Below are 15837 nucleotides of genomic sequence, written 5' to 3'. Positions count from 1 at the left end.
CGATGATTGACTACTCCCAGCGTTGAATAAAGCAGCCTTTAATAATGATTGGACATCGGACCTGATGTCAGTAGTTCTCATGTGCTGATTATGACAGAGTATTTGCATTTTTGGAAATCTGTGTGTACATCATTTATCATGTGTTCACGGAAGCCATCTTTGATTGCAAATTCAGGTCCCTTGTATTTTCTGTTGTTTTCATGTAACGTAATGGGGATGTGATGGTGAGGACCACGTAATGGGGATGTGTTTGTGAGAGTATACCTGGCTGTAACTGCATACAGTACCAGGTAGATCTGCCTATTTTCACCTGTACACCTGACTGTACTTGTAGAGAGTACCATGCAGATCTGCCTATGTTTACCTGTACACCTGACTTTACCTATAGAGAGTACCAAGCAGATCTGCCTGTGTGCACCTTTATACCAGACTGTACCTGGAGACAGAACCAGGCAGATCTACTATGTGCTCCTGGCTCTACCTGTAGACACCAGCACAACCAGCACAAGTATACCAGTGCAGTGTATCACACCTTTTTGTCCACACACCACTATGTAGATTTACCAATGGTCATCTGTTGACCAGCACACAGCTAGGTAGATATACTTGTGTGTACCAGTATACCTTACTTTACCTGTAGACAGTGACAGGTTAATGTTCTGATACAAAGATTTACCTGAGACTTTCCTGCATGCACCATTCCGCCTAAACTGCTTACAAGTATCAATATCAAAGACATACATTTGCTGGAATGCACCTGTCTACCTGTCGTTAGTGTCTCGCCGACCTGCACTCATCAACCCACGTACTACCTGTCAGCACCGATGGACACAGAGTGCCCTGTGATCATGGCTTATTTAGGGAGCTGCCCGCGGACATTACGGGGGAACAAATACATCTAAATTGCCTCTTCCTTTCATCAATAATTTATCCCCAATGGTCGGTGTTGGGAAAGCATGATTAATGCTTTAAGAAGTATAAGACATCGGTAATACCATTAGATCTGATATTTGATCGTGAACAGTGGTGAGTTGAGTTAACAGGGCCTGGATGCATGCATCAGCTGTGGATGTGAGTTTGACGAGTCACATTTACCAAGGTTTGAAATTACAGGGTAAACAACTCCACTGTCACTCTATTGCCAAGAAGACAATGGCCTATGTACAGACTTTTGAAATAAAGCGTTCACGTTTCTGAAGTACATTGGATGATGTGTATCTAGTCTTTACCTAAATGAATTCATTTTTAGTCAGAGATAGGACACAGGATGGCCTGATTGGCGGGAAAGTTCATCTCTGCCGTTGGTGGTTCATTTCATGTCATCTCTGCTGTTACTAGTTTTAGTGGTTCACATCCTTGTCATTTCCCTCGGTGGTTCACCATCCATGTCATCGCTGCTGTTTGAAGTTCACCATCTATGTCACCTATTGTTTGTGGTTCACAATCTATGCCATCTCTCCTGCTGGTGGGTCACCATCCATGCCATCTCTCCTACTGGTGGTTCACCATCCATGTCATCTCTCCTATTGGTGATTCACCATCCATGCCATCTCTCCTGCTGCTGGTTCACCATCCATGTCATCTCTGCTGTTGGTGGTTCACCATCCATGTCATCTCTGCTGTTGGTGGTTCACCATCCATGTCATCTCTCCTGTTGGTGGTTCACCATCCATGTCATCTCTGCTGTTGGTGGTTCACCATCCATGTCATCTCTGCTGTTGGTGGTTCACATCCATGTCATCTCTGCTGTTGGTGGTTCACCATCCATGTCATCTCTGCTGTTGGTGGTTCACCATCCATGTCATCTCTGCTGTTGGTGGTTCACCATCCATATCATTCCTCCTACTGGTGGTTCACCATCCATGCCATCTCTCCTACTGGTGGTTCACCATCCATGTCATCTCTGCTGTTGGTGGTTCACATCCATGTCATCTCTGCTGTTGGTGGTTCACCATCCATGTCATGTCTCCTGCTGCTGGTTCACCATCCATGTCATCTCTGCTGTTGGTGGTTCACCATCCATGTCATCTCTGCTGTTGGTGGTTCACCATCCATGTCATCTCTCCTGTTGGTGGTTCACATCCATGTCATCTCTGCTGTTGGTGGTTCACCATCCATGTCATGTCTCCTGCTGGTGGTTCACCATTAGTGTCATCTCTCCTGTTTGTGGTTCCCCATCTATATCATTCCTCCTACTGGTGGTTCACCATCCATGTCATCTCTGCTGTTTGTGGTTCACCATCTATGTCACCTATTGTTTGTGGTTCACAATCTATGTCATCTCTCCTGCTGGTGGGTCACCATCCATGCCATCTCTCCTACTGGTGGTTCACCATCCATGTCATCTCTCCTATTGGTGATTCACCATCCATATCATCTCTCCTGTTGGTGGTTCACATCCATGTCATCTCTCCTTCTGATGGTTCACAATCCACATCATCTCTACTGCTGCTGGTTCACCATCCATGTCATCTATTGTTGGTGGTTCACCATCCATGCCATCTCTCCTGCTGGTGGTTCACCATCCATGTTATCTCTCCTGCTGGTGGTTCACCATCCATGTCATCTCTCCTGCTGGTGGTTCACCATCCATGCCATCTCTCCTACTGGTGGTTCACCATCCATGCCATCTCTCCTGCTGCTGGTTCACCATCCATGCCATCTCTCCTGCTGGTGGTTCACCATCCATGCCATCTCTCCTGCTGGTGGTTCACCATCCATGCCATCTCTCCTACTGGTGGTTCACCATCCATGCCATCTCTCCTGCTGGTGGTTCACCATCCATGCCATCTCTCCTGCTGGTGGTTCACCATCCATGCCATCTCTCCTGCTGGTGGTTCACCATCCATGCCATCTCTCCTGCTGGTGGTTCACCATCCGTGTCATGTCTCCTGCTGGTGGTTCACCATCCATGCCATCTCTCCTACTGGTGGTTCACCATCCATGCCATCTCTCCTACTGGTGGTTCACCATCCATGCCATCTCTCCTGCTGGTGGTTCACCATCCGTGTCATGTCTCCTGCTGGTGGTTCACCATCCATGCCATCTCTCCTACTGGTGGTTCACCATCCATGCCATCTCTCCTACTGGTGGTTCACCATCCATGCCATCTCTCCTGCTGGTGGTTCACCATCCATGCCATCTCTCCTGCTGGTGGTTCACCATCCATGCCATCTCTCCTGCTGGTGGTTCACCATCCATGCCATCTCTCCTGCTGGTGGTTCACCATCCATGCCATCTCTCCTGCTGGTGGTTCACCATCCATGCCATCTCTCCTACTGGTGGTTCACCATCCATGTCATCTCTCCTACTGGTGGTTCACCATCCATGCCATCTCTCCTGCTGGTGGTTCACCATCCATGCCATCTCTCCTGCTGGTGGTTCACCATCCATGCCATCTCTCCTGCTGGTGGTTCACCATCCATGCCATCTCTCCTGCTGGTGGTTCACCATCCATGCCATCTCTCCTACTGGTGGTTCACCATCCATGCCATCTCTCCTGCTGGTGATTCACCATCCATGCCATCTCTCCTGCTGGTGGTTCACCATCCATGCCATCTCTCCTGCTGCTGGTTCACCATCCATTTCATCTCTCCTATTGGTGATTCACCATCCATGCCATCTCTCCTGCTGCTGGTTCACCATCCATGCCATCTCTCCTGCTGGTGGTTCACCATCCATGCCATCTCTCCTGCTGGTGGTTCACCATCCATGTCATCTCTCCTACTGGTGGTTCACCATCCATGCCATCTCTCCTGCTGGTGGTTCACCATCCATGCCATCTCTCCTACTGGTGGTTCACCATCCATGCCATCTCTCCTGCTGGTGGTTCACCATCCGTGTCATCTCTCCTGCTGCTGGTTCACCATCCGTGTCATCTCTCCTGCTGGTGGTTCACCATCCATGCCATCTCTCCTGCTGGTGGTTCACCATCCATGCCATCTCTCCTGCTGGTGGTTCACCATCCATGCCATCTCTCCTACTGGTGGTTCACCATCCATGCCATCTCTCCTGCTGGTGGTTCACCATCCATGCCATCTCTCCTGCTGGTGGTTCACCATCCGTGTCATCTCTCCTGCTGCTGGTTCACCATCCATGCCATCTCTCCTGCTGCTGGTTCACCATCCATGTCATCTCTCCTACTGGTGGTTCACCATCCGTGTCATCTCTCCTGCTGGTGGTTCACCATCCGTGTCATCTCTCCTGCTGGTGGTTCACCATCCGTGTCATCTCTCCTGCTGCTGGTTCACCATCCATGTCATCTCTCCTGCTGGTGGTTCACCATCCATGTCATCTCTCCTGCTGCTGGTTCACCATCCGTGTCATCTCTCCTGCTGCTGGTTCACCATCCATGTCATCTCTCCTGCTGGTGGTTCACCATCCGTGTCATCTCTCCTGCTGCTGGTTCACCATCCATGTCATCTCTCCTGCTGCTGGTTCACCATCCGTGTCATCTCTCCTGCTGCTGGTTCACCATCCGTGTCATCTCTCCTGCTGCTGGTTCACCATCCATGTCATCTCTCCTGCTGCTGGTTCACCATCCATTTCATCTCTCCTATTGGTGATTCACCATCCATGCCATCTCTCCTGCTGCTGGTTCACCATCCATGCCATCTCTCCTGCTGGTGGTTCACCATCCATGCCATCTCTCCTGCTGGTGGTTCACCATCCGTGTCATCTCTCCTGCTGCTGGTTCACCATCCATGCCATCTCTCCTGCTGCTGGTTCACCATCCATGTCATCTCTCCTGCTGCTGGTTCACCATCCATTTCATCTCTCCTATTGGTGATTCACCATCCATGCCATCTCTCCTGCTGCTGGTTCACCATCCATGCCATCTCTCCTACTGGTGGTTCACCATCCATGCCATCTCTCCTGCTGCTGGTTCACCATCCATGTTATCTCTCCTGCTGCTGGTTCACCATCCATATCATCTCCACTGTTCTCATGTCATTGTCACCTCTGCTGTTAAGGTGTCATGTCTTTTGATGACTGGCTTCCACATTATCACTGTTAATGATACCATTTCTGCTGTTGGTGTCTTGATCACTTCCATGTCATATTTGCTGTTGTTGTCTCCCTTCTTTGACATCTCGGCGGTTGGCATCAAACCAATGTCCAGAGAGTCACACACAACCCTCCCCCGCGACCAAGGTAGTCCCATCCATATCATGCTTCACAATGCATAACAAAAACCGGCATGTAAACCCATCCGACAGCTTTCATCCACCCCCATGTACTCATTATAGACGTAGTTCATTTCTTTCATTTAGAATTAAACCTTTCAATATTTTATGATCCACAAATAGAGAAGACAAGAAAGTCTTTAGTAAAACATGTCCGATCGCTGATCAATCAAACCAAAAAATAGCATGTCTGCGTCAAGGTATGCTAGCCTACCAGTCTCCCCAACTCTGGATTCGTCACAAAGATCCCCCTCGTTGCTCAAACCAGGTGGTCCACTAAACTTATTACTCATCAAACATTGCCCCTTCAACCTGAATCGGGTAATCAAGGGCTCCCTAAAGATCAGAAGGCACGTACAATTCCAGATGACATTTAGCTTGACATAAAAAGTTTTGAACCATGCTACATATCCTAGCATCAGTCAGCGTTGAAACAGCCGAGGGCGGGGGATTTACTGTTTGGCTCTAATCCTTAAGCCAATATTAATGTAGGTGGTTAGTTAGAGGTTTCAGGTACAGTGTCCTGACTTAGTACAAGCATTGCACAATACATTATGAATCTCCATGCAGTCACTCAGATCTCTTGATGGGTCACATTATTGATAGTTATATGCCGTTTGGGAAATTCATGGTCAAATATGGGGTGTGAGTTGATGAAAATGCGAAGTTGGTGTTTCAGGATGTCTGTCAGTTTCACAGGATCTGAGTTTTAATTTTACCCCACTTTGTTGCCTAATCTTTATCTACAATGCAGATTTGTCTGGTTGAGTTTTTGAGACTGTTTAAACTCTGCAATATTGCAATTATATGACAGTTGTCTGTTGACCAAGTGTGTTCTCTAAATCCGTTAAGTCACATCTTTCACTTTCATAGGTTGAATCATAGGACCAATTCTAACATAGGTGGGCTGTGAGGTAGCCTAGTGGTTAAAGCATGTGTCACATTGAAGAAAAGAGTATGATTGCCCTTAAGGATACGAGGTGAGAGTCCTATTTCTGGCGTTCTCTGCCATGATGTTGCTGGAACATTGCTAGAAGCCAAACATACAGCCAAACTCTCACTCAAATCCAGAATGTCCACGAGGAGTGCCATCAGTACAACTTTATGATAGATTAATAGGACTTACCTTTTTAAGATTCATGAAGCATTTAAATTAATAATGGCAGACCTGATATCAGCCTGCTCAAAGAAGTGCAAATCTATGGCAAAATCTATCTCAAAGGTCATATATACTAGATTTGACAACCTTGAGACTGCAACAAATCGAAGCCATGATCACCAACTACCATCCATCAATAGCGTTTGTTTCAATACACAAACTAATTACCTGTATTGAGTGACACTATTTAATGTTATTGATAATATGGATCTATATCCAACGCGATTAACTGTGTTGATTCAGCCAATCAATTGGGGTGGTTAAAAATTGATGAGTGATTCTGCGTTTATAGATGATGGTAAACAGCCTTGGATGCTGAAGCTGCACTCATCTTTTTGTCTGCCCTATATCCAATATTCATGGGATTAAGGAACAAATTTGAAAATGAATTACTTATAGTCACAGGACAGTAAACAAGTTCTATGGATCCACCGTTTAATAAGTCCATTTAAATATTATGGTATATAAATTTGTGATGTCTATACAATGTCATGCTTTCGTTTGTGGAAGACTAAAACGATGTCTTGCTAATTAATTGGGATAATTCTGTCAAACATGCACTGCAAATTTTTTGTGAGATCTTTTTTCTTAATAATAAATAACGTTGTGTATTTTAATGTCACTATTTGAATTTGTGCTTACACAAACAGCAACTTCTTGTTTCACAAATGGGAAAAAAGATACAATTTAGAAAAATGTTTGACCTAATGTAGTGGGGTGTAGTAGGCATGTAAAGTATTGTGGAAAGTGTATCCACAGTAACAGCAAGGAATGTGTTTATATATTTCATGATGGCATTGTCAGAGTGTTTCACTCGGGTTCAATTCCCTACATGGGTGCAATGTGTGAAGCCCATTTCTGGTGGCACACGCCGTGATATTGCTAAAAGAGGTGTAAAACCTCACTCACTCACTCACTCACTCACTCACTCACTCACTCCATTATAGAATAAGCCTCCATTACCCGATGCTTGTCTTCCTTCAGGGATTCCAGTACAGAATAGGATTTTGATAGATTTATTTGTTTTGCTTTGCATGAATAAATGCATTTACTCCAAATGAGATACGTGTAATAAAACTCATACTCTCCCTATTCCACAGCCTCTTTAGCTTTTTCCGTACCTTAAATGGCATTTCATGAGATCTGATTTTTTTTCTTTTTTTTTTTTCTTCTGGGTTCCTGCAAATGCCACTCTATTACATGGTATTGTATTGTAATGTGGGTTCAGCGGAACAAGATTCTCAAGCAGGTGAAACTTCGGCTCAATATCTTGTATATCTTTGCTTTGATAAATCCATATGAAGTTGACTCACATGGTTTTTGAACAAACAGCACTGAAGGGAGCACTTTCAGGTAGCATGTTAGACAGGCATTAGATCGGCAGGACTGAAATAGCTTCTAGTCGATCCAGGCATTGTTACCTGATTGATTTCAAACATTTATTGCATCAAGTATACATTAAAAATTATTACAAGAAATTATGCATCGGGTCATCGTGACCTAGATTTGGGTCAGCTTGATGTGACTGGAACTGAATGAAAAAATTGTACTGGCGGTTTGAGTCATGTGATGTCCCAGGAGATTATCAGTTTTAGTCACAAACAGAGATTTGCTTAAGTAGTGATTATACAACGTTAGGGCCATGCATTATTGAACATATGATCAGGGTAGAAATATTCATGAGAATGATGGTGCATTCACTAGAGAAGGGAATTACAGCTCTTTATCATTCACACTTACTTCATAGTGTAGGATGTAGTTAAGGCGGGTAAGTTATGGTTATGTTTTTGAGAAAGATAAATTATTGTTATTGAGGGAGTATGGTTTTGCGTCACTTTTATCAATACTCCAGCAATATTTGAGCTTGGGACACCAGAAATGGACAGAAATACCTATGTGCGAAATCAAACACGGGTCTTCATCGTGAAAAGCTCAATGGGAAAGATAATGTTTAAAATGATAGTTCTTCATAGGGTTATGAATTATATTGCACCCATGTTGTCGTGATACATATTATATCATATCCTTACACCTCTAATGATCGTTAGATGAAGGGAAAATATTGCTTCAAGTAGATGAGGGAAAAATATGAATGTAATATGTAGGTAAGATGGTGGTAGGTAGAATCAGCAACATATTCTGAGCTTAGTTTTTTGTAAAAAAGACTATAGTTGTAGAAAAAATCATTTAAGATTGTTGTGATATTCCAGACTCACTGAAGATGCAGGTAGATCTTCAGCAACCCATGCCTGTCATAAGGGGCCACTAATAACAGGTAGTCGGATTGTCCCTTACTTGGTTGACACATAGTCAGTTCACAGATCCTGAGATTGATGCCCATGCTGTTGATCACTGGATTGTCTGGTCCGGACTCTATTGTTTACAGACCACTCCCATATCGCTGGAATATTGCTGAGTGCAGATTTGAAGTACAAACCAACAGACAGACCGATGCACTGATAATGGATTGTGTTAGTTTCATCAAGGGTAGAAAATGTGAAATACCAGCATCACTAAGGGTCTACATGTCAGAGTGACTCACTGACATCTAACAGAAATAATGACTTTTAATTCCAACTCATTCAAGATAAGTTACCATCCGTGATTCTAGATTAGAATAATTGTTTGTCCACAGAAGCCTGTGACCAGTTGGATTGGGTGGTCAGAATCGGTGATGTGGTTAATTGTATATTATCACACCCTGATCATGTGGATCATTACTCACAATATCCATGACTTGAATGTCTGGCCCAGGCGTGGGTAATTACAGGCTGCTGTCATGTTGCTGGGATATTTCAGAACGTCATGTTATACCAGAAACAAACAACAACAGTGGATTACGCTGCAGTACTGCTTGATCCCTTCTCTGTTCTATTCGTCTCATCTCTTCGTTTCCTGTTTCTTTTCCTCTTGATACTTCTCTCTCCTTCTCATACCTTCTCTTCTGTTCGCTTTCTTTACTTTTCTTCATTTCTTGTTTCTTTTTATCTCCTTTTCTTGTCATCCCTTCTTTTCATTCTTTTTCTTCTTCCTCTGTCTGTTCTTTTCCTTCCACCCTCCCCCCTTCTATTCCCTGCTCTTGTCTTCCCATGTCTTCCCATCCTTCCGTTCTCCTGTCTATTCTTCCCTGCTCTTTTCTTCTCATCTCTCTTCATCCCTTCTCTTCACCCTCATCTCTTTCCCTTTCTGCTATCACCTCACCTCACATCTCTTCTCCTTGAGCTGTACAAACACATCACCACATTTGCAAATCTCCAAGTAGTCCTGCTTATTACAACCTGATATCCTGTCTAAAAAAAAACAACACCAGACATGAAACTATTTCATCACAAACATTTTGGATGTCTGGAGGGTTAAAAAAGCACCAGGATTTGTTTTTCTCGCCCTCTTGTTGTTTAGGTGCTGAGATTTATTCCAAGGACGACAAAATGAATTTTGCTTCAGATTGATTGGTAATCTGTAAAAGGGTGGGATGAAATTGAAAGAAATTGATCTTTATTCTTTTTGAAGAAGTATGATTAAGATTGGTTGATGGAAGTATTGTGGAGTTTAAAACTCATTCTGTCAAGATATTTAAGTGATGCAAACTAATTTACAGGTTGATTACGGGAATATGCTTGGTGGAACTTCTGAAAAGAATTGCGTTGACGAAAGTTTTTCTGAATTTTTTTTTTCATTATCTATTTTTTTTTGTTTTTTAAGCATTTGTATCTACATTTTTTGGGTATAGTTTTTGTGAAAACTGATGAAATGGTATGATGTGTATCCTGAAAATGTTTTCTTCTGTCTTTACTTGTTTGAGCAAATCAATATCCTAGAAATCTTTGGACACAAATCCTTGTCCAACTTTTTTGGGGATCACACAATCAATTTCACACAACGCTAATAAACCAATTCATTTTCTGTTAGGTAACTATCTCCATTGTCTAGTGGACAGCATCTACCCACAGACCATTTTGTTGATGGTTGCAGTTTGTGATTGGGTTTTATGCCAAATTTAGCAACATTCCATCAATATCAGGGCACACATTGTACCCATGTAGGGAATCAAACCCAGGTCTTCGGCAAGACATGCGAATGCTTTACCCATTAGGCTATCCCACTGCCCAGTTGATAGGTGGATCCCTGGACGCATTATAACCAAAAGCAGAAAATGTTTTGTTTTGTTTCTCTGATGACATTTGGCATTAAGAGAAAACAAGGACTGTATGGTTTAGGGTCAGTAGAGGCGGTGGATACCCTCATGGTTAGAACATCAAACTCCATTTTATCTTAATTAACAAGTCTTGAGCTCTGTACTTGGATATGAGCGACAAATTCAAAGACAGTATGCTAAATACCCATCATAAGTGTCTTTCTGACTCAACAATGTCCATCTTGCCAGTTATTTTGGCCAAGGAGAAAGAACATGGCTGCCTGAAATATAGATGACATTATGCATTCCAATGACAAGATCAAATAGCATCATTCACTCATCGTAATACTGATCAAGTAACGACTGCCCTCTTCAAATAAACCGCCAAAATGTGTAAATTCCGACAAGGAATCGCTTACGCCTTGGGGTAAAAAAGCAATGACCATATTTGCTTCTCGCTCTAAAATGAGTCGTATTCCATCAAATCCATGAAAATAGCTGGCCCATGCAGGGAGGACGTTGTGGCTTTTGTGACAAATCTGTAGCATGCAGCCGTGAGGGAAATGGACGCTTTATGAAACTGTCTGCTCAAACAAAAGGGTGTAGAATTGCATGTGTGCGATCGTTTGTCTCGTTGACTTCATATCGGAAAGCAGTGTTTGCGCAGAGAAGCATACAAGATAGCCACTGCCACGTGGGAAGTGTTGGCGGCTCATTAGCGATAATAGCTGATAAAAACAGTAAGATCCGATGGTCACTGATAGGCCGCTGTATAACGGTCAAGCAGCCCCAATAACATAACCATGTCCACGTCATATTCATGAAATCCAGATCTCAAAATCCTTGATCTTTGGACTCTGATCATCAAACACAACCTCACCTCCACTACTGTGGTTGATGAACTGTATTAGACATGCATTTCTACAGATCTTTGATGGGTTTTTTTTTAAATGAGGGCAAATTGAACTAATTTTACAGGTGGCTGAACAAGAATATCGTCAGAGAGCAAGCTGTGGTTTCATTTAGATTTGAGTCATGTTTTATTGGCTCAGGAAAAGGATTTTCCTCTCTGACATATTGACAACATGATGTTTATTACAATGAAAATTAACGAGCACTTGACATTAGGTCGGGGAGTGCCTTCTCCATTTATCTGGAGGGAGGCCTCTGAGACTATGTGCAAAGACCAGTCTTGGAGTTACTGGTTTTCGCATTAATGACAAGATTATAAAAGAATATTGAATTTTGAATTTTCCAGAGGCTTTTAGGCATAAATGTACCAAAGAATTTCATTTCTGATCAGGCTTGATAGCAAAGCACATGTTAGTCATCTTTGAGATGATGTTCTTGTGGATTTCAATGACGTGTTATTTGATGCCAAGATGTTCTTGTTTGCTATTTTCAACTGCTCGTAATGGACATATCAGAAGCAGCATGTTAGAGGCAATGGGTAAAAAACGGTTGAACCTAATCTCCATTTTGAAAAAAATACTTCATAACGTCTTCCAATTTCTTTTCTGTGTGATGCCAAGCTAGCCCTAATGGATTGTGAAACAAGTAGTCGATCTGTTTAAACATTTACAAAGTCAACAGTATGGAAATTTTGTTGAAATTTTGATTAGTTCCAATGATTTTATTGTGAAAGGTAATGTATGTTGGATATTTGTTTCCAAATTTGACACAATAATTGTTAAAAACTACCAGAATCCCCCCCAGATATTGCTTGAATATTGCTGAAGTGCCGTAAAAAGTCATTGGCCGAGTATGGAGTCGACCTGAAAGTAGGTTCCCTGGAAATCTAATGCGCTTGTAAAATACAATGTAATGGATTGGATTATGCAGGGGAAAGAGGAAGCTGATATTATTAATTAAGTAGAGAAAGTAAATACGTCCAGTATTTTTGTAATTCAGCCATAAGTTTGAATTGTAATATATTTAATGAGTAATATCTTAGATAGCCATCGCTTTTTAACTGTAGAGGTGGTCTCATCTTCATCAGTACAGTCTTAACTTAGAAAAGATTTCATTTTGGCGGGTTAGCCCAGTGGTTGAAGCGTCCACCCATCACGCTAAACAAGCAGGTTCGATTCTTTACCTGTGTACAATGTGAAAAGCCTATTTTTGGTGTGCCTGCCGTGATATTGCTAAAAATGGTGGAATATCATACTCACTAATATAGAAATCTCACTCTCATGGGACTATTTTGATTATTTCAGCATCATGTTGTTAAATCTTTCTCCATTCCAAAGCAGTGGTAGCTTATTGTGAAACAATGTAAATGTGAGGCCAGTTACAATTCACTAGCTTATTCAGTGAATCGAACCGTATCCCTTCATGAATTTCAATTTGCAGTCACCAGAATCGTAAAGCCATTAATTATTTAAAAAGAATGTTTTTACTTTGATTTGATTGGGGCTGTTTTATTCAAAATGACATGCATCATGGAATATATCCAACCGGGTTGGATAATGGCCAGCAGTGTTATATATATTTAATTTGTTTATAATGTTGTCAGTGGTCATTGTTGTTTAAAATTAACACTGTCAGTATGGTGGAAACATCAATGAAGGTATTGGAAACTACATCAACTTTCAAGAATGTTATTATATTTATCACCCAATATTTATGATACATATCATAATTGCCTGATAGTGGATTAGTTTCAGCCTCTGTAAATATATAGAGGATATTATATGTCATACTATGTTTATGACACAAGCGCCTAAATGCCTAAGTGCCATCGATATTTAGGCACAAGTGTCGTAAGCATTGTATGTTATGGGCACGAAGATAATATTCTGTTTATTACCTAAGTCAATAAATTGAGGAAAATAACCGCAAATCTACTTTCAAACATTGCCTGGCTACCCATCATTGCCACATGTATTACGCAATGATTAACGTTTGATTATGGGTATGAACTCCCATGTCATGTCGCTGATGTTGCAAGCTGGTCAGACCATGAGCTTCTAGGGGAAACAGTGTCATGGCATAGCTGAACTCACTCGCTCACTTACTGAACGGGACCACTTTGTGGTGTAATGGGTAGAGGGTCTGCCCAGAGAGTGGGTTCAATCCCCAGCCGCATCATACCAAAAGATGTTAAAATATGGTACTTGCTGTTCCCTACCTGGTGCTTGGCATTAATGGGAACAGCAATGGTTGGTTGGCTCGGAGTCAGTATGTGTCTGAGTAGGGTATTCATGCTGAACCACAGCATGACTAAATACTATAAAACCAGATTACATCTGGGCTAGAAAAAGGAGCCATGCATACACATGCATGCACATTGTCATATGAACAAAATATTCTTAAGTGCCACATTAAACCCTGTTTTGTCTCACCTCACTGAAATGTTTTTGTGTTTTCAGTTGTTTACTCTGCGTGAACAGCAGACCAAGTCGCGCCACTCTAGTGGAAGTACGGAAGATGGGGACAAACTGAGGAAGGCATCATCTGCTGACTCTTCACAGGAAGAAAATCAAAAGGAGGCACATCCAAAAGTAGGTGGAATTCTGGGAATTGTGCAGTATGCTTTATGATAAAATAACCTTTTTAGGGGAAACATAAATGATATTAAAGATGCTTTCTAACAAAACAGATACAGGACCTTATTGGGCAAGATTGGTTCATGCTCTGGCTATCGACCTTTGGATTTGTGGAGATGTTAGTTACAGAGTGTAACGGTAAATTAGTAATGATCATGATGTGAAAAATGTTAGTTTATGTGTCACAAAAATACGACATTATTGAATTGCCATTTATGGAAGTTGATATCCAAAGGAGTGTAATTATTTGTGTTTGTTTCTATGTCTTATTCAAAGCCCTAGAATGCCTACTTTCAGCGATTGTCCAATGGGTCAATTGACCCAGATTCGGAAATTAACCGCGTCATCGAGCTCCAGGAAACCGTTGAGAAGCAAAACAGTGAGTTGACATCTGCTCGGACGAAGATGCTGGAGCTGACCAACAAGTGCACAGAGCTGGATGAGAGCTTCACCACAAACCAGAAAGATCTCATCAAAGCTCAGGAACAGGTGGTCAAACTACAGAGGGATCTGCGAGAGGTGAGCTGGAGGGAGGATTGTTAGAGGTCGATGCTGATCGCTCATTTCTCTATGACATCACAAGTTTATGTGGTCTTAATTCTTTGTTGCTTTTTGGTTATTTTGCAATTATTTCTCAACTTCTGGGCAGGATTCAGTAAATTTTATATGTGATTGATGACATGGCTGTTTTGTAGTCTCAGGCCCAGAAGGAGGACCAAGAAGAGAGGATAGCGACTTTAGAGAAGCGGTACCTCAATGCCCAGCGAGAGTCAACATCACTGCATGACCTCAACGACAAGCTGGAGTCAGAGTTAGCCATGAAGGAGTCACAGCTGAAGAGTGTAAGTGTTGCAGAAATCGTAACTCTTAGAAATCCCTCATATCTGATCTCACACAGTTAGTGGACCCTCATTGTCATTTCTTTTCTCTCAACATTGGTCCCACTAAGTCAGTTTTTGGTCAGCACTGTCGGGGTCGGTGGGCCCTCTTGTCCATATTGGTCTCTCCCATCACACAGTTCACCGTCCTTGCCAATACTAGCCACCCTACAGACCCTCAGTGGGCCCTTTTGTCCACATTGGTCTCCCCATGTCACACAACTTAACCTGTTCTTTTTTCTGTGAAAAGGGGGATTCTGACCTAGCTAAGCCATTTCTTCCTCACCCTTCTTCTTACATCAAAAGAGGAGTTTCTGGCCTAGTTCTTCCCCACCCTTGCTTTTATATCAAAAGTCAAGCCTGGTCTGTGCCATCTGTAACAATATTTTGTTCTGTGTAATATTGTCCTGTCTCTGTTTATAGAATGAGGAGAAGATCCGCTCTGTCCAGGAGAAATATGAGATGGCAGAGCAGAAGCTTCATCAGTCAATGAAGAAAGTCGAGGTGTTGCCAACGATAGAAGCCCAACTACAGCAGAGAATGGATGCCCTGAGCCAGGTAGAAATGGTTGCCCTGAGCCAGGTAGAAATGGTTGCCAGAGCTAGGTAGGCAGGTAGAAGTGGTTGCCCTGAGCCGAGTAGAAATGGTTGCCCTGATCTTGGTAGAAATGGTTGCCCTGAGTCAGATAGCCAGGTAGAAATGGTTGCCAGAGCTAGGTAGGCAGGTAGAAGTGGTTGCCCTGAGCCGAGTAGAAATGGTTGCCCTGATCTTGGTAGAAATGGTTGCCCTGAGTCAGATAGCCAGGTAGCAATGGTTACCAGGTAGTCTGGAAGAAATGGTAGCCCTTTGTAAGCTACACTGTGTGGAGGGTTCTGGGATGGTTGTCCTAAACCAGGTTGTGGACAAGGGCTGGTAGGGTTGGCGCAACCTG

At 42.7% G+C, this 15837-nt stretch overlaps 1 protein-coding gene across 3 annotated transcripts in view; it reads left to right on the top strand.

Moving 5' to 3' along the window:
• LOC137261467 (liprin-alpha-1-like) overlaps nucleotides 1-15837 on the top strand; it is a 129376-nt gene that overhangs the window by 80536 nt on the left and 33003 nt on the right. For 2 of the 3 annotated variants that reach the window (XM_067799218.1, XM_067799216.1), the window contains exons 5-8: nucleotides 13852-13983; nucleotides 14326-14547; nucleotides 14724-14870; nucleotides 15330-15464. In XM_067799218.1, coding sequence (XP_067655319.1) covers nucleotides 13852-13983; nucleotides 14326-14547; nucleotides 14724-14870; nucleotides 15330-15464 — 636 coding nt within the window. Of the gene's footprint in view, nucleotides 1-13851; nucleotides 13984-14310; nucleotides 14548-14723; nucleotides 14871-15329; nucleotides 15465-15837 lie in introns of all 3 variants that reach the window. The other variant, XM_067799217.1, reaches the window with a different exon arrangement.

Source organism: Haliotis asinina, chromosome 14 (assembly GCF_037392515.1).
Source record: "Haliotis asinina isolate JCU_RB_2024 chromosome 14, JCU_Hal_asi_v2, whole genome shotgun sequence".
Classification (NCBI taxonomy): Eukaryota; Metazoa; Mollusca; class Gastropoda; order Lepetellida; family Haliotidae; genus Haliotis; species Haliotis asinina.
This window is presented reverse-complemented; position numbering and strand designations above follow the sequence as displayed.